This window comes from Phyllobates terribilis, unplaced genomic scaffold (assembly GCF_046119375.1).
Source record: "Phyllobates terribilis strain yellow unplaced genomic scaffold, ASM4611937v1 Scaffold_5__5_contigs__length_657084704, whole genome shotgun sequence".
Classification (NCBI taxonomy): Eukaryota; Metazoa; Chordata; class Amphibia; order Anura; family Dendrobatidae; genus Phyllobates; species Phyllobates terribilis.
In genome coordinates, this window is record NW_027362765.1 from 190,545,677 (window position 1) to 190,571,813 (window position 26,137).

General features: G+C 45.2%; 1 protein-coding gene across 4 annotated transcripts in view; it reads right to left on the bottom strand.

The window, feature by feature from the left end:
* Positions 1-2,383: 2,383 nt before the first annotated feature.
* The window catches only part of LOC141272683 (amine oxidase [copper-containing] 3-like), a 64,226-nt gene continuing 40,472 nt past the window's right edge, over positions 2,384-26,137 (bottom strand). For all 4 annotated transcript variants that reach the window (XM_073683642.1, XM_073683645.1, XM_073683644.1 and 1 more), the window contains exons 2-4: positions 24,575-24,860; positions 6,748-6,877; positions 2,384-5,152 (exon numbers count right to left, since the gene is read on the bottom strand). In XM_073683642.1, the coding sequence (XP_073539743.1) occupies positions 4,865-5,152; positions 6,748-6,877; positions 24,575-24,860 (704 nt within the window). In that variant the 3' untranslated portion in view covers positions 2,384-4,864. The remainder of the gene's footprint in view (positions 5,153-6,747; positions 6,878-24,574; positions 24,861-26,137) is intronic.

The following is a 26,137-nucleotide window of genomic DNA, read 5'->3' on the forward strand; positions in this document are numbered from 1 at the left end:
ATGAAATGAGAGTGACTCTTGATGGGCCAGATGGATGGGCCAGAGGCTGGATCAGTAAGGGGCAGAGAGCTCCACTTCAACTCAGACGCCAGCAAGGTGGAGGTGGGGTACTGGTATGGGCTGGTATCATCAAAGATGAACTTGTGGGACCTTTTCGGGTTGAGGATGGAGTGAAGCTCAACTTCCAGACCTACTGCCAGTTTCTGGAAGACAACTTCTTCAAGCAGTGGTAAGGAAGAAGTCGGTATCGTTCAAGAAAAACATGATTTTCATGCAGGACAATGCTCCATCACATGCATCCAACTACTCCACAGCATGGCTGGCCAGTAAAGGTCTAAAAGAAGAAAAAATAATGACATGGCCCCCTTGTTCACCTGATCTGAACCCCATAGAGAACCTGTGGTCCATCATAAAATGTGAGATCTACAGGGAGGGAAAACAGTACACCTCTCAGAACAGTGTCTGGGAGGCTGTAGTGGCTGCTGCATGCAATGTTGATCGAAAACAGATCAAGCAACTGACAGAATCTATGGATGGAAGGCTGTTGAGTGTCATCATAAAGAAAGGTGGCTATATTGATCACTAATTGTTTTTGTTTTTGTATGTCAGAAATGTTTATTTCTAAGTTTTGTGCACTGATATTGGTTTACCTGGTGAAAATAAACAAGTGAGATGGGATTATATTTGTTTTTTATTAAGTTGCCTAATAATTCTGCACAGTAATAGTTACCTGTACAAACAGATATCCTCCTAAGATAGCCAAATCCAAAAAAAAAACCACTCCAACTTCCAAAAATATTAAGCTTGGATATTTATGAATCTTTTGGGTTGATTGAGAACATAGTTGTTGATCAATAATAAAAATAATCCTCTAAAATACAACTTGCCTAATAATTCTGCACACAGTATATATAAAGACAGAGTAGAACAATATATTCACAAAAGGGAAAGAGGCGCATGACCGTCCCGGTCACCATCTTACAATTGTAAAAAAAATAATTTGGTTTGCATAGCCATTTTCTAAGACTGCATGTGAGCTTGTTTATGTATGCACAGGTGACATTTGAATTTATACCATTTTGTAGTGCATATGATATGATGTTTTGAGCATTTCTTGTTCTTTTTAGGGGGAAGTGCTTTTCTATTTCTTTTTTTTGGGGGGGGGGCATTAACATATGATTTAAATAATTTTATAATTTGATAGACTGGACTTTTACAGGCACCGCGAAGACAAATATGTTTATTTTTTTTATTCTTTATGAATGGATAAGGAGAGTAAACTTTTATATTTTTATATATACTGTATATTTTATTTTTTTGTATCCTCGTAGGGGACATGAACCTTTCATTGCTTGTTCTATATACTGAAATTCAACAGTATTGCAAAATACAGGAAAATATCTGGTCTCCTATTTCACAGGAGCACCAATACAGCAGATAGCAGCAACAGAAGCCTTCAGCATGCCCCTTGGTGCATTGGCAACCCATCAGTGCACATGACGTCTTTATATCACTCTAGATTTCTGCTTTATAGCTTTTCGCAATACAGTCCATTTAGTGTATATTCACCAAATTACATGTGTTGTTTAGCAATCAGCATAGATGTTGGTGCCATTTTGCTAGGATATACTGTATCATCAATGTTTGATTGGGAGGAGTCTAGCTGATATGGTAATAAAAAGTGGCTGCTTTACCAGGAAACTTCATCTTCCATTAGTTTAACTTTTCTGGGCATTCACATGGTTTGTAATTGACTGGAATTGGACCAATCATGCAACCCTTTACAGAAAGATAAACACAGGCAAGACAAGATGGGATAGCACAGGTGTTCCTAGCATTAAAGGGGTTGTCCACTACTTGGGCAACCCCTTCTTGATCTAAATGTTTGGCCCCGATAAAATAAAAAAGCCTATACTCACCTCCCGTTCTGGCGCCGTTCCAGAGGTGTCAGCACTCACTTGGTTGCTGTGACACGTGACTCCGGTGCCCAATCAGCGCTGGCGTTACTGTCCCCGCCTCCTGTCAAATTGAACATGAAGGGGAAGTCCAGGCTGTGGCTGCTCTCTAACTTCCCCTTCATATTCAATTTGACAGGAGGCGGGGACAGTAACGCCAGCGCTGATTGGGCGCCGGGGTCACATGTCACAACAGCAGCACAGGAGACCTGGGAGAGTGAGTGCCGACACTGCGGGGGGTGAGTATAAGCTTTTTTATTTTAATGGGGGCCAAGTGTGGGCGATGACAAGGAGTTGTCCTAGTGGTGGACAACTTCTTTAATGCCACTTTTTTTCTACTGACTGGATGGAATACTAAGACTTACATTTTATCAATTGAAAACATTGAGCAAATAAAAAAATACAACACTAGAATTTCTGTTGAGATATTCTTTTTATTTGTCAGGGAGAAATACAGAAACATATAGTATCCAAGATCCCTTAGATCTTTGTTTTGAGTTCATAATTTGTTTCACTTTTTCCAAAAATTATTTTACTTAAAACCCTTTTAACTGCACCAATTTAGCTGTCTTTCACTGGAACTTTGACCAGGAAAATGAATGGTACCTACACGCAAGCCAATTGGCAGGCATTTCCTAGTCTACGTAAAAAGGTCGACCGCACTTTCATGCGCACAGAACAATCATAAATACATAGTTCTGTGCACATAGCATATACATTTTAAGGGCAGAGCATGTCCTGTTTACACAGGACAAAGTTCCCCCAAGAACATTTAGCAAGCTTAAAAATCATTTCACCTGACGAACAGTTATTTCGCTTGTCCGTCAGGTGATTGGCAATCTGTTTAGATAAGCAGTTAACTGGGAAACAAGCTTTAGTAGGTACACTCGTTCCTGGTTATCAGTGTAAAGGCATCTTATTGCTTATTCAGACGTCAGTGATTTTTCTCATATGCAAAAAATGGTCCAAGTTTCATCAGCTTTTCTTATCAGAGTTTCATTAGACTTGAATCAGTGTGTCAGTTTTTGCCATCAGAGTTTCATCAGTTTTTCTCATATGAAAAAAAAATAAAATAATTATGCAGGTTACTCAAACTTTCACTATCAGACAGACCATGGAAAATACAGTACAGAGATGGCATCCAAGTGCTGTCTTATTTTTCATGGACCCATAAACTTACATTGGCAAGTTTGGTCAGTTACTCAGATGAAAATTGGACATGTCTCAGTCCGCAAAAATACACAAACATGTGAACAGCTCCATAGACTATAATAGGTACGAGTTCTATCTGTGAAATACACGGAAACAATTCTTATGTGAAAAGTTAACATGTGAATTACAGTAAATCTGTCACCAGAGTATTACTATGTAATCTGAGAGCAGCATAATTTAGGGGCTGAGACCCTGATTCCAGTGATGTGTCACTTACTGAGCTTCATGCTGGGATTTTGATAAAAATCACTGTTTTCTCTGCTACAGATCTACAAGTTCTCTGAATGCTGAGCCCTGTATAACCCTATCCAAATCACTGGTCGTTGTCTGTGTTCAATGTGCATAGGCAGAAATCTGCCAATTAGTCGCAAGAGACAACTAGTCCTGTAGTGATAATCTCCTGCTGATAAAACATGATTTTATTGAAACAACAACACACAGCCCAGTTAAGTGATACATGGCTGGAATCAGGATCTCTGCCCTTACATTAAACTGGTCTCAGATTAAATAGTAAATACCTCTTGACAGATTTCCTTTAGGGCTCGCTCACACGAGCGTTGGTTCTCTTATGCCAGAGAATCAGGCTGATTATGCTAATGACACTCTGCTCACACTCTGTAAGAGTTTGATTCGAGTGTCATCTGATTTTCTCGCATGAGAATTGCAGCACAAATGCGGAGAAGATGGAGAACTTAATTTCTCCATCTTCTCCATTGTCTCTGTGTGGGTACATCGGACTGCAGTCAGATGATATCCGAGTGCAGTCTGATGTTTCACACTCACCCATAGACTTGTATGGGTGCGTGTAATCTGATCGGATGCATTCACAACAGGCTGCAATTGTCTTCTCATGCCTAATCAGCATGAGAAAAAAAAATCGCTGATCTGCTCTGCCCCATAGTATAACATTGGTACCAGTGCTGTCCAATAAAAAATCAGTTAGCACTCGGCTGTGTTATACGCCAGTGTGAGCATGCCCTGAAGGTGAGAAAAGTGTACAATGCTTCATGCTACAAAGGGTTATGCTCAATAATTATTATTTTTTTTAATTTGTAGATGTGTTAGTAAATGTGGTTACAATGTGACAACACTGGATATTTCAACCAAATACAATGAATGAGGCTGAATACTAATGCTTTTAAGGTTTTGGAGGAACTTTATATAGGCACACCATGATTTTCAAAAATCTGGGAAATCGCTGTACGATGAACTGATCCTTATCTATTTAAGGCTTCAACCCCTCTATCAGTATTTGCTCAGTATTTTTCCTTACTATTTGTAAGCCAAAACCAGGAGTGGGTGACAAATGCAGAATTGGTGACTTGTTTCTATCATACCTTTTCTCTGATTGTTCCACTCCTGATTTTGGCTTATAAATACTGACCAAATACTGATAGAGGGGCCGTAGCCTTAAGAAAAAAAGTGGGATCAAAACCCTGCTTCATCATTTCTACACGGTGGTCCAAGAACAGGCAGATATCTGTCTACCCAACGTCTGGATCTGATGACACCTCCATCACTATGTGCCTGTCCTCTATGAAAACTGCCAAAATTGGCTATACTAGTGCGGAACTCCTATGTAATCTGAAACTGAATTTAGAGATGTACTAATACTTTTATTTGGCCTCATCAATTTTTATGGTTTATTTAAAAAATAAAACAAAATGAAGTTTAAAGCCTCAGAGATATCAAGTTTGCTAGATTACAATATATGTGTTATCAAAGCCATTGTAAGTAAAGGGAGGCGTTTTCGGAGCACATGAGGCTGTTTGTGACAGACAAGCTAGAGGATTAACACTGCATAAACTGAGATCCTGATGAGGCTGGAAATACACAGCATCTGCCGAAAAGACTGAAGGGTCCTCATCGAAATAGTTGTACGGTCTAAGGTAAAAGCCTACTCCATTTCCCGCAGTCACTGTGTTAGGGATATCTTCTGCATGGGGAATGTGCAAGAAACCAGTGGTTATCCAAGCCACCAAATCCTATAAATAAAACATGAGGTATTAAATTTGATTCCAATGACCAAGTATTAACCTACCTGCTAACATTAACAACTGTGCAAAACAACAGTAATTTATAATATTAACTAAAATATTTATGACAAAATTCTAGAACACCATATACTTTTTTATTTTATCCCCTTACTGACATGTGACATACATGTATGCCTCACGCCGGATGCAGGTGTACGGAGGGGGCTCAGGAGCTGAACACGAACCATTCCCAGAAGATACCAGGTGTATTACACAGTTGGCATCTGTCGCTAACAGCAGCAATCAGAGCTAATCTCCAATCACTGCTGTTCAAACCTCTGTCACTGTCAATCTTGGACAATGGCATTTAAGATACATGATCCTGTAAGGCATCAATTTGGGCACCCATCAGCCCCACCGCAACATGATCACAGGTCACCAATGATTTGAAATGGCAGCGATTGGACCCGGAAAAAGCTCCCATTTTTTGCTGGTCATTTTAACTGCACCATGAACTCTGTAAAAACAGAACCCAAAAATCTACAGCAGAATCACATTTTTTTATTTTTACCCCATCATTGCACTTGGAATATTTTTTTCTTGTTTTCCAATACATTGTATGGAAAAAATAATGGTGTCATTCAAAAGTAGAAATTTTCCAACAAAAAATGGCTACAATGACAGAAAAATAAAAAAGTTATGACTCTTGGAAGTAGGGGAAGGAAAAACAAAAACTCAAACACAAAAATTGGTTGCCACAGGAAGGAGTTAAAAAATGTTCACCCATCAACTATTTCTATCTAACATGTATGGCTATATAATGCATAGTTAGTGGCAGAAAATTACGCCACATGAAGCTTTTACATTTCCAAATGGTCATGTCCACAATTTGAGGTATATAAGATTATGAGCACTTGCCGGACTGGGATCATGTTCAGGTATGATCATCAGAAGAAAGTCTTATTCCCATTTCTTTCAATTTATGTTGTGGTTTTTGCCCAAATAGGTTACTGGATTAAGTTTCTGTACTACACCCCGGTATCTAGGGGTAATATTTCTCCTTGCGGAGAGTGACATGTTAAGCACGTCAGGTGAGGACACTTTTAAAGCCGCAATGCTCCTCTGGGAAATATGCAAATTGTCTCTTCAGAGACGAAGAGGACTAGAACTCTAGTGCCACCTACAGGAAGTAGCAATCCTAAAAGACAATAGTGACCCCTTAATGAGCCTTATCACATGACTTAGGATAAAAAGCCAAGACCAAAAACTCAATTTGCAGACACTGTGTTTCGGGGTACTGCCCATCGTCAGTGCAAAGTGTGAGTTCTGGTTTAGCTGGATGAGAGGCGTCAGACCGGTATCTAGGGGTAATATTTCTCCTTGCGGAGAGTGACGTGTTAAGCACGTCAGGTGAGGAGACTTTTAAAGCCGCAATACTCCTCTGGGAAATATGCAAATTGTCTCTTCAGAGAGGAAGAGGACTAGAACTCTAGTGCCACCTACATGACGTAGCGATTATACTACACCCCAGAAGGCAATCTGTACATGACATATTTAAAGGCCACTAAGGAAACTGATGTGGCCTAAGGTTCCCAGACACTCACCTTATCTTGAATACTTTCATTGTCAATAAAGGTAGAGAACTGAACTGCCGGTGACCATGGATCATTTTGGTTATAAATGCTGCTGCTTGTTTGCTCTACTTCTTTGTGTTTGGTTACAGCCAACCTATACCTGGAAAGACAAAGGGTATACATTGAAATGGCTCTGATCCAAGAAATTCACCTTCACAGTAAACCCTATGGAAAGCATAGCTATAAGGTTACGAAAAGAACTATTGCACAGGTGAACTTGTGTCTGGGGGGCTCAGAAGGCTTTGCGCCACATATGGAAACACTACTATTATAAATGTCACATTGTAAGTAGGGGTTTTTTACATATTTTACACTAGGGCCCAGGAGCTTCAAGCTTCCACTTTGGAGCCCATTACTAGTGTTGAGCCACCCCCGTAGTGTTCGAGTTCGGTTCGGTTCGTCGAACACCCGTGTGTTCGCCGAACTGTTCGTCGAACACCTTCGAACACCGTTAAAACCAATGGCAGGCAAACAAAAACACATAGAAACACATAGAAAACACCTTCAAAGGTGTCCAAAAGCTGACAAACTGCTCAGAAGACATAACTAACACATGGAAAAGTGACAAGTACATATAGTCATGCGAAAATAAAAGAGGTGGAGGAGTAAAAGGAGGGGGAGACACAGATATAGGCATGTCCTGCCCTTCTAAAATCCAAAAAGTGAGAAGCCGACACGGCCAGTCCGCTCCTGCCCGTGCCACCTCCGTGTCGCCGGGTTTGTGCCAGAGCCGCGGTGAACCCTGACGGCCAGCCCCCCTCTCCCAATACTGGTGCCTGTCCGCTGGTGGGTCGAGCGAGCCCCCCTGTGGTGGAGGCAGCTCTAAGCTTTTTAATTTAAATTGTCTCTCTAATTTGAATGAATACACTTTAAATCCATTTACAAGGATCTATTGGAGGGCAAATCTCATGCCAGCAGCCGCGGTAATTCCAGCTCCAGTAGCGTCCACTAAAGCTGCTGCAGTTAAAAATCTTTTATAAGGATCGAGCTCGGCTGTCCACCGCAAGGCATCCTACTGCCAGTCCCAGCCCCTATGCCTTGGGGTGCCTCCTGATGCTCTTCACTAAGTATCCCATGGTCCCGAAGCATTTCCTTTGAAAAAATTAAGTGTCTAAACTACAGGTGGTGTAGCTTGCTTAACAGCCGGGATAATCCGCTGACTAGCAGACACTTCTACTAGGCACAAAGTATTTCCTGGGCTAGATGCAGTTAAAAATTTGTAATTAGATACTCTCGTTGGATGCTGAGAAAGCATTCCATAGAGTCTCCTGGCACGCCATATATGATTCTCTTAAAAAGCTTGGGGTAGGGGTCTAGGGGACCCTTTTATAGCCAAAATCACGGCCCTGTATCGCAATACGTCACCTAGGCTGAAGATAAATGGAACTGTAGCACCCTGAGGGCTCGGTTGCTACAGACGTATTGCACCTCACCCAGAGGTGTGATATCTCACTCTCAGGTAAGGATGGAGTGTGGATCAGGACCCGACACCTGCATGCATTACACCACATTGCCGTGGGGCAGGGCGACCAATATGCCCCTGAGATGGGCACGACAGTCCCTGTCCCTGGCTGGAGTGGGGGGAGGGAACACTGAGGAAGGGGAACCCTGTAGTGCAGGAGCAGGGAGGAAGCAGTTCCTGGGTGCATTGAGAAGGGAGTATAAAAGGTGGGCACCATCTTAGTTCAGTGCAGAGAAGTCTGAGCAGAAGTGGCAGGGAGCAGGGGCTCTGCATGAGCTCTGCTCCGGAGGCGGGCCTAGTAACAGAGGCCCAGGCCTGGAAGAGGGAGAAGGAAGGAAGAGGAGCGGAGAAGGCTCCAGGAACGAGGAATGAAGGGATCCCAGGGGTGTGGACGGGCGAGTCGCCACCGCACGCCCGAATCCACCTGCGTGGAGGGGTCAGGCCAAAGGGGGAGACCGGTCCCCTAACTAGTGGAGGCAGGAAACGACCCTCAGCTAGAAACCGGAGGCTCTGACATTTTATGTGGCGCAGCCCCTCGCTACACCCGCTAGGAAGGCACCACATAGGGTCAGGGAAACTGGCGCCAAGTTTACCAAGAGGAGGCCCGAGGCAGCCGGACAGAAGTGTTGGTAAGAAAGGCCAGACAAAGGACACACAAAGGGGGTCCTGTGAAGTGCTCCAAAGTTATCTGGGAGTTGTCTGAGCCCCTCACCTGGTGAGCACAGTACGACGTGGGCAGCCGTTACCTGCAGACGTGGTCTGGATAATAAGAACTGTGAGTAAAGGCCCTGGACTGCATCACTGACTCCGTGTCGTTACTGCTGCTGCCCTGCACCATCACCCCCATCCTCCGCATACACTGCCCTGAGGCTATACTCCTCCCGTGGGGAGTTATGCTACGCTCTGCTGCACCCACAACACCAGCCTCAGCGGTCTGCCCTGTAGCGGCGGTTCACTCTGACCGCAATCCACGGGTGGCATAGTCGGACATTTAAACATCAAAACCACATAAATAGTTCCGCCACTGGTTTGACCGCCCTGAGCCACGGAACCGGGTCGCCGCCACGAAGACTACAACCACCAGCATCCACCAAAAAGGGTCCGGCTCCGGGTGTCCCAAGGCCCAGGGGGTGCGTCAGAACATTTTCATCACCTTTCACAATCACCAATGGGACAAGGCAGGGATGTCCTCTGTCCCCTCTCTTATACATCCTAGTGACGGAGCACCTGCTCTCATCAATTCGCCATAACCCCAATATTAGGTGGATTGAGGTGGGAGGCACCGAGTACAAGTGCTCTCTATTTGCTGATGATGTCCTAGTATATATCACTCAATCACATATATCCATCCCTGCTGTTATGGCTGAAATAGATCACTTTGTTACATGGTAAAATTTTAAAATCAATGCAGCGAAGTCTGAGGCCCTCGATGTCTCCCTCCCCAAATCCATATAGGATTCCATCCAGTCCAACTTTCCCTTTGCCTGGCCCTCACAGGGTATCAAATACTTAGGAATTCCTATTCATAGAGACCTCTCCCATCTATGTTATCTTCATTTTGGGCCCTTTATTGAACAATTCCATACAGACCACGGTTGGCAAGTTAGAACTGTAAGATTCACTACGTGAACCACTGGTGTTTTGTGGAAAAGCACATGTACACTGCGTTCCAAATTATTATGCAAAAAGTGTTTAGGAGTGATAAGGGAAGAATTTGTTTGTTTGTCAGTTAAACTCATTGATGGTGATGTGTGTCAGGGCTCTTTATATCACTGTAAGCAATTGCAGACACCTGTGCTAATTAGTTTGGCAGGTGTGTCCAATGAAAGGCAAGACTACTTAAGAAGGCTCTCTCACATTATTAAGCAGCCTACATTTTCTGCCAAAATGGGAAAGAAAAAGGATGTGTCGGCTGCTGAGAAGCAACAAATTGTGGAGTGTTTAGGTCAAGGCATGACTACAATCAACATTGTGCGATGATCAGGATGAAGTGTCTTGGCAATCAAGAAGTATGTAGCTGATTCACAGTACACACGTGTGCGTGCTGATAAGGGCAAATTGAGGACTCTTTCCTACAGGCAATTACGTCAGGTTGAAAGAGCAGAGGCAAAAAAGCCTTGTCATAGCAGCAGACAAGTTTTTGAAGCTGCTTGTGCCTCCAACGTCCCCCGAACAACAAGATGCAGGGTCCTTCAGAGGTTTGCAGCTGTGCATACGCCATCCTGTCGACCTCCTCTATCCACTTCACACAAGCAGAAACGGCTCCAGTGGGCCAAACATTACATGAAGACTGATTTCAAAACTGTTTTGTTCACGGATGAGTGCCGTGCAGCGCTCGATGGTCCAGATGGATGGAGTGGAGGATGGCTGGTTGATGGACACCCCACGCAAACACGGCTACAGCGCCAACAAGGAGGAGGTGGAGTAATGTTTTGGGCTGGAATCATGGGGAGAGAGATTGTCGGCCCCTTTAGGATCCCTGAAGGCGCTAAAGATGAACTCCATAATGTATGTGGATTTTCTCAAACAGCACTTCCTGCCATGGTTCAAGAAGAAGAACCGTGTATTTCACAGCAAGATCATTTTTCTGCATGATAATGCACCATCTCATGCTGCACATAAAACATCTGCATCTCTGGCTGATATGGGCATAAAAGGGGACAAACTTATGGTGTGACCCCCATGCTCCCCTGACCTCTACCCCATTCAGAACCTTTGGAGCATCATTAAAAGGAGTGTCTATGATGGCGGGAGGCAGTTCACATCTAAGCAACAGCTCTGGGAGGGTATTCTGTCCTCATGCAAAACAATTGAAGCAGAAACCATCCAAAACCTGACAAATTCAATGGACGAGAGAGTTCAGAAGCTCCTTTCGAACAAGGGGTCCTATGTGAAAATGTAACATCACCTAGAATAAAGTTTTGAGTTGAAAACTGTTTGATTTCAGTTTCTAACAACCTGCTAATGCTTATAATTTCAAAAATGACCATTTTTTTGGTCTTTATTAAAATGAAAAGGTTGATCGAAAAGTTTGGGGGATCTAAGAGTGTGGCAACCCAGTAGTCATGATTACTTCGAATTCTGACAATATGAGGGTCATGCTGCAGGTAGTGCAGCAAGAAGGCACTTATGTGTCTTGCGCATCTCGGAGCCCCAAAATTATTTTCCGGGCTAGATGCAGCTAAAAATTATTTTTAATTTTAAATCTGGTGGAGCTTATTATAGATGGCCTAATAGGATCAGTGCTGCACACTGCTACAAAGCCCAAATTATTTTCCAGTCAAGATACAGATAAACATGATTAGTAATTTGAAAGCTTAAAACGGTTGGTAGGGTGATTTTAACCAATCATCAAGCTTTTACTCTCCCCAGGATGACACAGGGGTAGAAAAGTCGTTTCGGATCCATGATTTGTTCATCTTTATGAACGTGAGTCTGTCTACATTATCAGTGGAGAGCCGCGTGCGCTTATCTGTCAGCACACCACCAGCAGCGCTGAACACACGTTCAGACAGAACGCTGGCTGCGGAGCATGCCAAGATCTCCAAGGCGTAAGTGGCTAGCTCCGGCCATTTATCCAGATTGGAAGCCCAAAAAGAGCAAGGGTCCAGTGACACAGTCGTGGCTTCAATGTTTACTTGGAGATACTCCTGTACCATCGTCTCTAGGCGTTGACTATGTGTCAGACTTCTTGTCTCCTGTGGTCTTGCAAAGGATGGGCTAAAAAAGTGGTGAAATGATTCCGCAAAATTGATGTTACCAGCAGATACTGTGGTTCTGTTACGGTTTGAGTGCTGAACACTTGACGGTCCCACGGTTGGCAAGTTGGAACTGTGAGATTCACTACGTGCACCACTGGTGTTTTGTGGAAAAGCACATGTAAGATTCTGCAACAGTCTCTGCTGATACTCCTGCATGCGTGCATCCCTTTCTATGGCAGGAATAATTTCGGCAAATTTACTTTTGTACCGGGGATCTAACAGTGTGGCAACCCAGTAGTCAGGATTATTTCTAATTCTCACAATTCGAGGGTCATGTTGCAGGTAGTGCAGCAAGAAGGCACTCATGTGTGTTGCGCATCCAGGAGCACCAAGTCCCTGTTGTGTTGGTGACGAGGTAACAATCATGCTTCCTTCCTCTGTCCTCTCCCCCCAACCTCGCACAACAGAAATGTGATCAAGGTCTCCCTCATCTGATGAGTCTTCCATCAGTTCGTCCTCCACTTCTTCCTCGGCTCCTGCACCTTCCTCACTAGTTTGGCTGCTACCATGCGCCCTGGTAAAACCATCTCCCCCACCCTCACATGCCTGCCGCCTTGGTGCTGCCGACCGTCTGGACCTTGCAGATGTTAGCCCTTCCGCATACAACTCCTCCTCCTCTACTTCCTCCACCTCCTCTTGTGCCACCACCTGACTCCGAATTCTGTTTAACATGTGCTCCAGCATGTAAATCACCGGAATAGTCATGGTGATAATGGCATCATCAGCACTAAACATCTTCGTCGCCATTTCAAAACTGTGCAGAAGGGTGCATAGGTCCCTGATCTGAGACCACTCCTCCAGCGTGATTTGCCCCACCTCTGGATCTCGTTGGCCCAGGCTATACGTCAGAACGTATTGCACCAGGGCTTGTCGGTGCTGCCACAGTCGCTGCAACATGTGCAGAGTTGAATTCCACCGGGTAGGCACATCGCATTTTAGCCGGTGAAGTGGCAGGCCCAACGACTTCTGTAGAGATGTAAGTCGCTGAGCTGCGGGATGCGAACGGCGGAAGTGAGCACACAGCGACCGTGCCCTCTGCAGAAGGCCATCTAGTCTGGGATAGTGGGCTAAAAATTGCTGGACAACCAGGTTCAACACGTGAGCCATACAAGGCACGTGTGTGACATTGCCCCGGCGAAGGGCCGCACCCAGGTTTGCAGCATTGTCGCACACGGCCTTCCCTGGTTTCAGGTCCAGTGGAGACAGCCATTCATGAAATTGGTTCTCCAGAGCTGACCACAACTCCTCAGCTGTGTGACTCACATTTCCCAGACATTTCAAAGTAAAAACCACCTGATGACGTTGAGCCCTACTGCCAGCATAGTAAGGAGGTGTGCAGGATCCCTTCTGCGCAGTTAGAAAGCTTGTGGCATGACCAGACAGGCTTTGGGTGCAGGTGGAAGACCGAGAGGAGGTTGAGGAGGCAGAAGCAGTGGAGGAACTTTGACATAAAGAGGATTGACGCACAACTCGTGGGGACGGCAAGACTTGGACAGCAGCCCCTTGTCCTGCTGTCACCATAGTTACCCAGTGCCCAGTCAGCGACATGTAACGCCCCTGTCCATGCCTACTCGTCCAAGTGTCTGTGGTGAAATGCACCCTGTCACACACAGAGTTTCTCAAAGAAGCGGTGATGTTGTGTGCGACATGCTGGTGGAGCGCAGGCACACCTTTCTTTGAGAAGTAGTGCCGACTGGGCATCTGGTACTGGGGCACTGCGACGGACATAAGGTCTCGAAAATCCTCTGTGTCCACCAGGCGGAAAGGCAGCATTTCTGTAGCCAAGAGCTTGCAGATGGTGAAATTCAACCTCTTAGCTTTCTCATGGCTAGGAGGAAATGGTCTTTTACTTGTCCACATCTGAGGGACCGAGGGCTGGCTATTGTGCTTAGACGGGGTTGATAAGGGTGTCCCCGGCAAACTGCCGGTCTGTGAGGAAGATGCAGGCGGACATGTTAGGTTGCCTTGATCCAAAGGTGGTGCTATCGATGTCGGACAGCGCTCAACACCAGCTGGTGTTACCACCTCCAAAGAAAATGATGACCTGCCAATCACGCTGGCTGTTGCGGGTAAAGAGGTGGCAGGTCTGCGCCCCAAAACAGGTGTGACTGCTGTCCCCCCAGTCACAGAGGATGAAGAGGCCGCGGATGCACAAGATATGGCAGACGGTGGTTGGCCCGGCCGGCTAGGCCGCATTGTAGCACACTGAGCTTCCCACTGCAACTTATGCTTCATGTCCATGTGCCGGCTCATGCATGAAGTACTCAAACTATGTATTTTTTGGCCTCTACTTAGCTTTTGCTGACAAATGTTACAGATAACACGAGTTGGGTCATCTTTATCGATCTGAAAAAATGCCCAGGCTATGCAAGGCTTAGCACCCATGCGACCTGAAGAGCCACCACGACTTGTGGTGAGAGGCAGAGTTGTGTTTGAGGATGCAATTGTTGACGTGCTTCCAGTACTACGTCTCTGTCCAGGAAGGCGCAACCTGACCTCGTCGTCACTAGCATCTTCCTCCACCTCCTCTGCTGACCTCATCTCTTGGCTGACTGTGGGTTGACAGTAAGTGGGATCTCCAACCTCATCATCATCACCCTGTGTGTTATCACACCCGTCGTCCTCAGAGCCAACCTGTTCCTGCCCTGACAAAAAACTAAAGTTGTCGCTCCAATCAGGTATTTGAGTCTTATCATCGTCTTCCTCATTGTCTCCACCAACAGGAGTTACAGTTTGGGAATGAGGGTCTACATTATGGTCAGAACCTTCTGCGTCTGGTCCTGGATCCGACTCATAAAGATTCTGGGCATCAGTGCAGATCATTTCCTCGTCTGGATTCACAGAAGCGCTGGAGTCGACCTCTGATTCCCAGGCTATAGTATGAGTAAACAGCTCTGCAGACTCAACCATCTGTTCTACTTCATACTCAGACGGGCAGCTGGAGATTTGGGAGCTGTGAGGAAGCAAGTGCGATTTGGGTGACACCTTTGAGGACTGGAGTATTTGTGATGTTGAAGTTGATGTGGAGGAGAGCCCACTTAAAGGAGCACTTGATATCCGTTGAAGCACCTGCTGTTTTTGTGCCTCATCTGGAATTTGTAGCGATTGGCGTGGCCGTAAGAAAGGGATCTCATCACATTGTCCGCTAAAAGAAGTAGACATTTTAGTTTGGCTGGAAGATGGTCTTTCTTCTGCAGATGTTACTGTTGCTTTAACACCTACCCCACGGACACAACCTTTTTTCCCCTTCCCAACACGCCTATTCCCCTTTCCACCAGCAGCAGGCCTTTTTCCACTCATTTTGGTGGTTAACTAATTCACAACTTTGGAGTTGTTTGCACAAAAAAACAATGGATGGTAACCGAGCAGAGCTGAGTGGCCAAACTGTGGTATTAGGCCAAAACTATTGGCTGGGTTAGATGCAGAAAAAAATTATATTCAATTTGCAACCTGATGGAGGTCAGTATAGATGGACTAATACAACAAGTCCCACACACAGCTAGAAGCCCAATATTTTTTCAGAGGTAGATGCAGAAAAAAATATATTCAGTTTGCAACCTGATGGAGGTCAGTATAGATGGACTAATACAACAAGTCCCACACACAGCTAGTAGCCCAATATTTTTTCAGAGGTAGATGCAGAAAAAAATATATTCAGTTTACAACCTGATGGAGGTCAGTATAGATGGACTAATACAACAAGTCCCACACACAGCTAGAAGCCCAATATTTTTTCAGAGGTAGATGCAGAAAAAAATATATTCAGTTTGCAACCTGATGGAGGTCTGTATAGATGGATTAATAGAACAAGTCCCACACACAGCTAGAAGCCCAATATTTTTTCAGAGGTAGATGCAGAAAAAAATAAATTCAGTTTGCAACCTGATGGAGGTCAGTATAGATGGACTAATAGAGAAAGTCCCACACACTGCTAGAAGGCCAAATATTTTTTCAGAGCTAGATGCATACAAAAAATTATTTTGAATTTGCAACCTGATGGAGGTCAGTATAGGTGGACTAATAGAACAAGTCCCACACACTGCTAGAAGGCCAAATATTTTTTCAGAGCTAGATGCAGAAAAAAATTATATTCAGTTTGCAACCTGATGGAGGTCTGTATAGATGGATTAATAGAACAAGACCCACACACAGCTAGAAGCCCAATATTTTTTCAGAGGTAGATGCAGAAAAAAATATATTCAGTTTGCAACCTGATGGAGGTCAGTATAGATGGACTAATACAACAAGTCCCACACACAGCTAGAAGCCCAATATTTTTTCAGAGGTAGATGCATAAAAAAATATATTCAGTTTGCAACCTGATGGAGGTCAGTATAGATGGACTAAAACAACAAGTCCCACACACAGCTAGAAGCCCAAATATTTTTCAGAGGTACTGTAGATGCAGATAAAAATTATTTTTAATTTGCAACCTGATGGAGGTCAGTATAGGTGGACTAATAGAACAAGTCCCACACACTGCTAGAAGGCCAAATAGTTTTTCAGAGCTAGATGCAGAAAAAAATTAGATTCAGTTTGCAACCTGATGGAGGTCTGTATAGATGGATTAATAGAACAAGACCCACACACAGGTAGAAGCCCAATATTTTTTCAGAGGTAGATGCAGAAAAAAATATATTCAGTTTGCAACCTGATGGAGTTCAGTATAGATGGACTAATACAACAAGTCCCACACACAGCTAGAAGCCCAATATTTTTTCAGAGGTAGATGCAGAAAAAAATATATTCAGTTTGCAACCTGATGGAGCTCAGTATAGATGGACTAATACAACAAGTCCCACACACAGCTAGAAGCCCAAATATTTTTTCAGAGGTACTGTAGATGCAGATAAAAATTATTTTTAATTTGCAACCTGATGGAGGTCAGTATAGATGGACTAATAGAGAAAGTCCGACACACTACTAGAAGGCCAAATATTTTTTCAGAGCTAGATGCAGAAAAAAATTATATTCAGTTTGCAACCTGATGGAGGTCAGTATAGATGGATTAATAGAACAAGACCCACACACAGCTAGAAGCCCAATATTTTTTCAGAGGTAGATGCAGAAAAAAATATATTCAGTTTGCAACCTGATGGAGGTCAGTATAGATGGACTAACAGAGAAAGTCCCACACACTACTAGAAGGCCAAATATTTTTTCAGAGCTAGATGCAGAAAAAAATTATATTCAGTTTGCAACCTGATGGAGGTCTGTATAGATGGATTAATAGAACAAGACCCACACACAGCTAGAAGCCCAATATTTTTTCAGAGGTAGATGCAGAAAAAAATATATTCAGTTTGCAACCTGATGGAGGTCAGTATAGATGGACTAATACAACAAGTCCCACACACAGCTAGAAGCCCAAATATTTTTTCAGAGGTACTGTAGATGCAGATAAAAATTATTTTTAATTTGCAACCTGATGGAGGTCAGTATAGATGGACTAATAGAGAAAGTCCGACACACTGCTAGAAGGCCAAATATTTTTTCAGAGCTAGATGCAGAAAAAAATTAGATTCAGTTTGCAACCTGATGGAGGTCAGTATAGATGGACTAATAGAATGATGCTATGCCCAAAAGATTTTACTTCACTAGGTGCAGTAAAAAAATTGGTATTCTATACACAGGTGGTATATCTTGCAACACAGATAGGCTACTCCACTGACTAACACACTCTGCAATAGGCCAAAAAGGATTAGCTTTGCTAGATTCAGCCAAATGCTGTGAAAAAAACTTGCACAGCACTGGCACAGACCTGCCTGGCAAAAACTGATAGGAACTGATGTAACCTAGTCCTGAAAAGGACTCCAATTACAATTAGTCTTTACTCCCACAACCTATCTATTTAAGAGCACAGACCTGCCTGATAAAAGTCGTAGGAAATGCTGTAACCTAGTCCTTAAAAGGACTGCAATCACAACTATTCCCTACTCCCAAGCTATCTGTAGATTTGTGCGAAAATTGGCTTGAAATTAACAAGGTATAGCGCACACAGCAACAGCGGTGCCGTCTAACACGCAGCTGCAGCAGTGAGAAAATGGTGGCGACGGGGAAAATGGCTTGGTCTTATAGGGCAAGGACATGTGACATACACTGCCAATGACACATGCCCTTGCTTGTGTGAAAAAAAGCACTTCGCTCCGTGTGTGCGCTGCTGATAGGCTGACAGATTGCACCTCCCCACTGTAAATGCGGGAAAGAGAAAAAAAAATGGAGATCTTCATTGTTCCTGCAGAGATCCATCCCCTGCCCCTCCCCCCACCCCGCTGTACACTCAAACTGCGTATTAACATTAATTTTCATCATTACTGAGAAAAAATCCAGTTATGATTTTGGTGCACGAACAGTTATCGAACATAACCTCGAACAGCCAAATTTTTCTCAAATTGTTCGTGTTCGCCGAACGGCTCGAACACCGCCCAAAACAGCTCGAATTTGAGATTGGCGAACAGTTCGAGTAGAACAACGCTCATCTCTACCCATTACATATAGAAAGAACTTGAATGCATAATGGTCAACATCATAGTTAATAATAACTTATAGGTATATGGAGCCTATATGACTGAGTGCTTTCAAACTAAAAGACAAATACAGTGGCATAACCTGAAGCTATTGGTCCCAATACAAAATCTACAACAGGGTCCCCAATTATCATGGACCCTAAATAGTGCTTGTTTTGTCATATAGGCAAAAGGAACCTTTTTGGGTTGCCCTAGACTCCAGGGCCCATAAACAACTCCATCTCCAAAACCTATTGTATTTATGACTATGGACAAATAAAAAGATAAATGATCATTCACTGACATGAGACAAGAATGCACCCTGCCTGTATGTAAGCTGGAGGAGATGAGAAGAGTGACATGATAGATAACGGGCAACACTAAATAGTTTTGCTTTAGTGTCTAAAAATTACAAAGCTAGCTTCTTATGCAAACCTCTTATATGGCATTTCTTGTGGTTAAAAAGGACTAGTCACACATTGAAATTTTTTTGGGTTAAAATACTGTGTTAGGCTAAGTGCCCACGATGCAGAAATGCTCAGGATTTTTTCTGCATCTCCCTGGCAGAAAAAATGCATGCGGATTTTACATGCGTTTTTCCTGCCAGGGACAAGGGTAAGTGAAGCGTTTTGATCATGCGATTTCGCATGTGGGTTGTCAAGTGACCAAGTTAGTTAAAAAAAAGAATAAAAATGGTAAAAAAAAAAAAAAACATATACTCACCTTCCGATGGCCCCCGGTCTCCTTATCCGATGCGTCCGGTCTTCCCGGTGTCTCGTGGTTGTGTAAAAGGACCTTCTATGACCAACGTCCGCGGTCGCGTGACCTGTCACATGACTAAATGACGTCATGGCAGGTCCTTTTTGACCATCCCGAGCTACCGGGGAGCCAGGACGCATCGCTATGGAGACCGGGGACCATCAGAAGGGTACTATAATGTATATCTTTTATTTTAATTCTTTTTTTTTTTACAGGTCTGGATGAGAGTCTCCTCTTCTCCAGACCCAGGTACCATCCGCACGTTGAATCGCATAGTATCCGCATGTGCACTTGTAGTCATGCGGATATTAAGCGATTCAATGCAAGTCAATGGCGGTGAAAACGCCGCGATTATGCAAAATAATTGGTGGTGCTGCGGATTTTTCCACAATGATAATCCGCAGTGGAACTTTCCGCAGCATGTGCACAGCACATGCGGATTATCATTGGGGTACATTGCAGACCTTCTACCAAGCGTCTTTTAAGTGTTTCTGCAGCGGAACTGCCGCTGCGGAAATGCTTAAAAAACGCATAGTGGGCACACAGCCTTAAAGTCCCTGAGCTCCCCTGATTCTGCCGCTTCTTTCCATTTTGTAATGTGTTGCTCCATTGCAGAAATATCCACATTTGTTTCATCTGGAGTACACTATGTGAAATCTCTGCTTGTAGTGCAACTGGATGTTTTTTCTCTTGAAGCATGCACTTTCACCCCTCCCTCCCAGACTTTCCCAATCACAGCTCGACAGACACCTAGTGAAAGCACATGCCACCAGAGAAGACTCTGAAGAAATGCCTAGTGTGCCTGCAAGGAAAGATTTCACATACTGCGCTCCTAAAACAACAAATGTGAATACCTCTACAATGGAGTGATGCAGCTCAAAGTAGAAAAAATGGCAGAATAAGGGGAGCTCTACAAGGTATTAAACTCAATTTTTTGAGCAAGTGACAGATCCTCTTTAAAGAGGTGGTCCAGCAACTAAAATGTATTTTCTAAATATCTGTCCTTACACCCTAACCATTTTTGTAATTTGCTTTATTACACAGTATCATACCCTTTTCCCGATCTATCTAATCCCTAAATAGGATTTTTTACTGTACTTCCTGCGACTTTTCGTTTAAGAGGAGTTTCAAATCTGACGGCACAAGAGGCTGGGGCTGCTCTAATTCCTGGCAGCAGGGGCGGAACTACCGCCCGTGCAGCCGGTTCATTGAACGGGGGCCCCGAGGGAGAGGGGGCCCCTCCAACCTCAAGCAGGGCCGCCATCAGGGCATGTCTGCCCTGACTCCAGTATGGGGCCCAGCCGGTAGGGGCCCTCCTCTTGTGAGTCTCTCTCCTCATGGGGCCCCCGGCCCCATGCTAAGCGCCGGGTCCGGGACATCTCAGCGCTGCGCTGCGCTGCTGCGGCAGCGCCTTCATGATTCCCCTTACTTCCGGTCATGTGACAGCGCCGTCACATGGCCGGAAGTCAGGAGAACCTGGTGTCAGCGATTTGGACGAGCGCCAGGATTCTGCAGGGATCGCATGGGGGTAAGTATAACAAGTTTTGTTTTTTTCAAAATACAATTTACTAGGAGTGGGGGGAATGGGAGATGCACATGTGTGTGTGTGGGGGGGGGGGGGAGATAAGAGATGCACATGGGGGGGGAGATGATAAAAGATGCACATGGGGGGAGATGATAAAAGATGCACATGGGGTGGGGGGGATGAGAGAGGTGCACATGGGGTGGGGGGGATGAGAGAGGTGCACATGGGGTGGGGGGGGTGAGAGAGGTGCACATGTGGGGGGAGGGGAATGAGAGAGGTGCACATGTGGGGGGGGATAAGAGATGCACATGGGGGGGGATAAGAGATGCACATGGGGGGGAGATAAGAGATGCACATGGGGGGGAGATAAGAGATGCACATGGGGGGGAGATGATAAAAGATGCACATGGGGTGGGGGGGGGATGAGAGAGGTGCACATGGGGTGGGGGGGGTGAGAGAGGTGCACATGGGGTGGGGGGGATGAGAGAGGTGCACATGTGGGGGGAGGGGGATGAGAGAGGTGCACATGTGGGGGGGGATAAGAGATGCACATGGGGGAGGGGGATAAGAGATGCACATGGGGGAGGGGGATAAGAGATGCACATGGGGGAGGGGGATAAGAGATGCACATGGGGGGAGATAAGAGATGCACATGGGGGGGATGAGAGAGGTGCACATGTGGGGGAGGGGGATGAGAGAGGTGCACATGTGGGGGAGGGGGATGAGAGAGGTGCACATGGAGGGGGTGGTGAGAGCTGCACATGGGGGGGGATGAGAGATGCACATGGGGGGATGAGAGATGCACATGGGGGGGAGGGGGATGAGAGAGGGGCACATGTGGGGGAGGGGGATGAGAGATGTGCACATGGGGGGGGTGAGAGAGGTGCACATGGGGGGGATGAGAGAGGGGCACATGTGGGGGGGGGTGAGAGAGGGGCACATGTGGGGGAGGGGGATGAGAGAGGGGCACGTGGGGGGGTGGTGAGAGCTGCACATGGGGGGGATGAGAGAGGTGCACATGTGGGGGGGGGTGAGAGAGGGGCACATGTGGGGGGGGTGAGAGAGGGGCACATGTGGGGGAGGGGGATGGGAGATGTGCACATGGGGTGGTGAGAGCTGCACATGGGGGAATTAGGAGTAGGGGGATAATGAGCTGCACATAATGAATGTGGGGTGGGGGAGAGTAAATGATAAATGACGATGGGGTGGGGAGAGCACGGACATGATATAATGAATTGGGGCAGGGGGTGCATGTAAATAATGAATGCGGGGAGCAGGAAGTATAGAGTAGAGGTTCTAATTAAATTATATATTAAGTGCCTATTTACAGTTAATGGGGGCACCGTGGTGGATTACAATTTATATTTGGAATGGTAGGTTGCATAATAACTAACCATATATTGATGGTGGATGCACGTCTGTATTCAGCTGCGTAATGTAGAAGTTGGGGAATGTGCTCTAGATAACTGTGTTATTTTATGCAGAGACGAGTCCTGGCTGGAAGACGTGATGGCGGTCTGTGCTGGATGAAGGAGAAAAGCGTAGCCGAAGGACTTCACCTAGAGACGTCACCAGTGAGTCAGTGCATTACATGTACACTTACACTATATACTATGTACCGGGCTCCTGTGTATAATGTCACTGGTGATCACTGTATTACCTGTACACTATATACAGAGCTCCTGTGTATAATGTCACTGGTGATCACTGTATTACCTGTACACTGACACTATATACAGAGCTCCTGTGTATAATGTCACTGGTGATCACTGTATTACCTGTACACTGACAATATATACAGAGCTCCTGTGTATAATGTCACTGGTGATCCCTGTATTACCTGTACACTATATACAGAGCTCCTGTGTATAATGTCACTGGTGATCCCTGTATTACCTGTACACTATATACAGAGCTCCTGTGTATAATGTCACTGGTGATCACTGTATTACCTGTACACTGACACTATATACAGAGCTCCTGTGTATAATGTCACTGGTGATCACTAGATTACCTGGACACTTACATTATACATACCATGTATAGAGCTACCGTGTATAATGACACTTATGGTAATATTAGTAATGTGGTGGTAATATTAGTAATGTGGTGGTAATATGTGGTCTGGTCATGGTGTGGCAGTTTTTCTCCCTTCTGTGTGGTATTATTCGGTCACTATGTTGTGGTAATATGTGGTCTGGTGATGGTGTGGCGGTATTCCCTGTATGTGGTATTATTGGTCATTTAAAAAAAAAATGTATATGACACATTCCCTTAAAGAAAACTAAATAAAAATATATCTAAAAAGAGTATTGGATATTTTAAGAAAATTTTAATAGGTTAGAGTAGGGCCCGGCCAGAAGAGTCTACCTTATCGTGGTGGCGGCTTTAAAAATCTTTTGGCCAAAACAAAAGCTGTTGGCTATGTATGTGGCACCGTCACATGGCCGAACGTCAGGAGAGCCTGGTGGCAGCGACGTGGACGAGCGCCAGGATTCTGCAGGGATCGCATGGGGGTAAGTATAACAAGTTTTATTTTTCTTAAATACAATTAATTAACTAGGAGTGGGGGGGATGAGAGATGCACATGGGGGGGGGTGAGAGATGCACATGGGGGGGGATGAGAGATGCACATGGGGGGTGAGAGATGCACATGGGGGGGATGAGAGATGCACATGGGGGGGTGAGAGATGCACATGGGGGGGTGAGAGATGCACATGGGGGGGTGAGAGATGCACATGGGGGGATGAGAGATGCACATGGGGGGATGAGAGATGCACATGGGGGGGATGAGAGATGCACATGGGGGGGATGAGAGATGCACATGGGGGGATGAGAGATGCACATGGGGGGGATGAGAGATGCACATGGGGGGATGAGAGATGCACATGGGGGGGATGAGAAATGCACATGGGGGGGATGAGAGATGCACATGGGGGGATGAGAGATGCACATGGGGGGGATGAGAGATGCACATAGGGGGGATGAGAGATGCACATGGGGGGGTGAGAGATGCACATGGGGGGGTGAGAGATGCACATGGGGGGGTGAGAGATGCACATGGGGGGGTGAGAGATGCACATGGGGGGGTGAGAGATGCACATGGGGGGGTGAGAGATGCACATGGGGGGGTGAGAGATGCACATGGGGGGGTGAGAGATGCACATGGGGGGGTGAGAGATGCACGGGGGGGGATGAGAGATGCATCGGGGGGGTGAGCTGCACATGGGGGGGATGAGAGCTGCACATGGGGGGGGGCGAGAGATGCACATGGGGGGGTTATGTTTACATAACTTTGTTGCCTTATGAAGCGCAGGGGGGGGGGCCCCCAAAAATTTCTTGCACAGGGGCCCACTACAGTCTGTGTCCGCCCCTGCCTGGCAGCGTCCATTGCCCCTCCTGAAACAGGATGTCACAGAGAGTAGCGCTGCAGTTACTCACTAGTTTCTTACATCGCTGCCCCCTTTGAAGACGTCCTAGATCCTGGTTGATGGACGCTATGGAAGAGGTGAGTGCAGCACTGGCACTCTGCTTCTATCTCCACTGTCAGAGCTTCTGATAAAGAAGACGTCATCAGGCAACGGAGATAGAGGGTGGACAGGGCACAAAAATACTTACTTTGAGAGTAATGCCCTCAACATGACTCATAGTAAAAATGTTTCTGTGTTTTGGACAATTCCCACTTGATTAGAAGTGTTACTCAATTAGAAGTGTTAAATAAGCACTTGTCATTCTCTAGCGTATAGATGATAGATATTGAATGACATTACAACACTGCACTTACTTGGCCCAGTTCATTGAGTTGTGTACAGAACTTTTCTCTGGAAGATAATCTCCTGCAAAGCTGACCATCTGGATCCTATAAGAACGCTCATGATCCCACTTATTCTTGTGTTTGCTGGCAAACTGCATGTAACGAGGCATGGGGCCATGCTGCTCAAATGCTGCCTGGTCTTCAGAAACCAGCACTTTCTTGGTAAGCTTAGTTCTCTGCAAATGTCTTTCTGGATTCCAGGGAACTTGCAATTCTTCAAACTCCATATCATGAGCAACCAGAGAATTATTTATTCCTACAGGCAAAAATTCACATAGTGTTAATAAGATATCATGCATAATCATAAATGACAGAAAACACATCAAAGAAATGTGACTTTTCTTGTGCTCTAAATTTGTCCTCATGTACGTAGAGTTTTCAAGAAAAATATTGTATAGGATTAAAAAAACATGGATACTTTCTCCCAAAAGCATTGCCGACCTGTCTACAGAGTGTGAGGTATTATAGCTGAACCCCATTAACTTCAGTGAAGAAGAGCTATAATGTAAGACACAAAGTCATATTTTCTAATTCTGTGCAAGCTCTAAGACCATCACAGATGTAGGGATCATTAAGTCCAAAATCGCCTGATAATGATCACTCATACTGGTAATCTATGGCAGAGGAGCACAACCTAAGTACCATGAGGCCCCCATCCATTTGGTCATAGAAATGTTTGTCGGTGTGTGGCTGTTTGCATTTAGTTTCCATAACAAAGAAAAGAGGGTTGGCACATAGACATCTCTGTATCCCCCATATATTTTAGGAGAATGGGGCCCCTTGACCCTTTCTTTATTACTCCAGCAAGATGTATATGAGATTTATAGGTGGCCCCTGTGATTGTAGCTCTATACATTGTAGTTTATGGCATTTAAAAGGACTCTGTCAGCACAGAATAACTGTTGAAACCAAGCACAGGTACTTAGTGCATCATGGCGGGGCGAATCATATTAAGTTCCCCTTCCCACCTGCTTGTTTTCCCTTTATCTCTTCACCCTATCTCTTCCCCCTTCTTTGATTGACAGCTCTGGCTTCATAGAGTGAAGAAGGGCCATGATTGGCCACACCAAGGTTGCACAGAGCGCTTGTACTTGGTTTGAACAGTCAATTTGACTGACTTCTTTTAACTTTATATTGGGGAGAGCCACATTCACGGATGGCCTTCCCCTCTCCTAAGTGCTTACTGTTACACGCACGCCGCTAGGTTCAGATAGGGGCGAGACAGGTTACATTAATTCTTCGGAATCCAGGGGGAACCATTACTCAGGGAAACCATAGACCATGTGCTGCAACGTCTCTCAGGCACACAGGGATATTGACCCTCAGACACAGACACGTAGGTTGTTTCACTTGTTGACCAGACACACTTGACAAGAGTCCTCATAAACGGTAGAACAGTAGCATTTAATAAAAAGCAGCACAGCCAGTACAAGTTACTTATGAGCAACAGGCTCCAGTGACAAACCGTAGTTTCCTTAGCAGCACAGCAGTTCACAGTCTTCCCAGTAGTACAGGACAGCACAGTTCTAATGC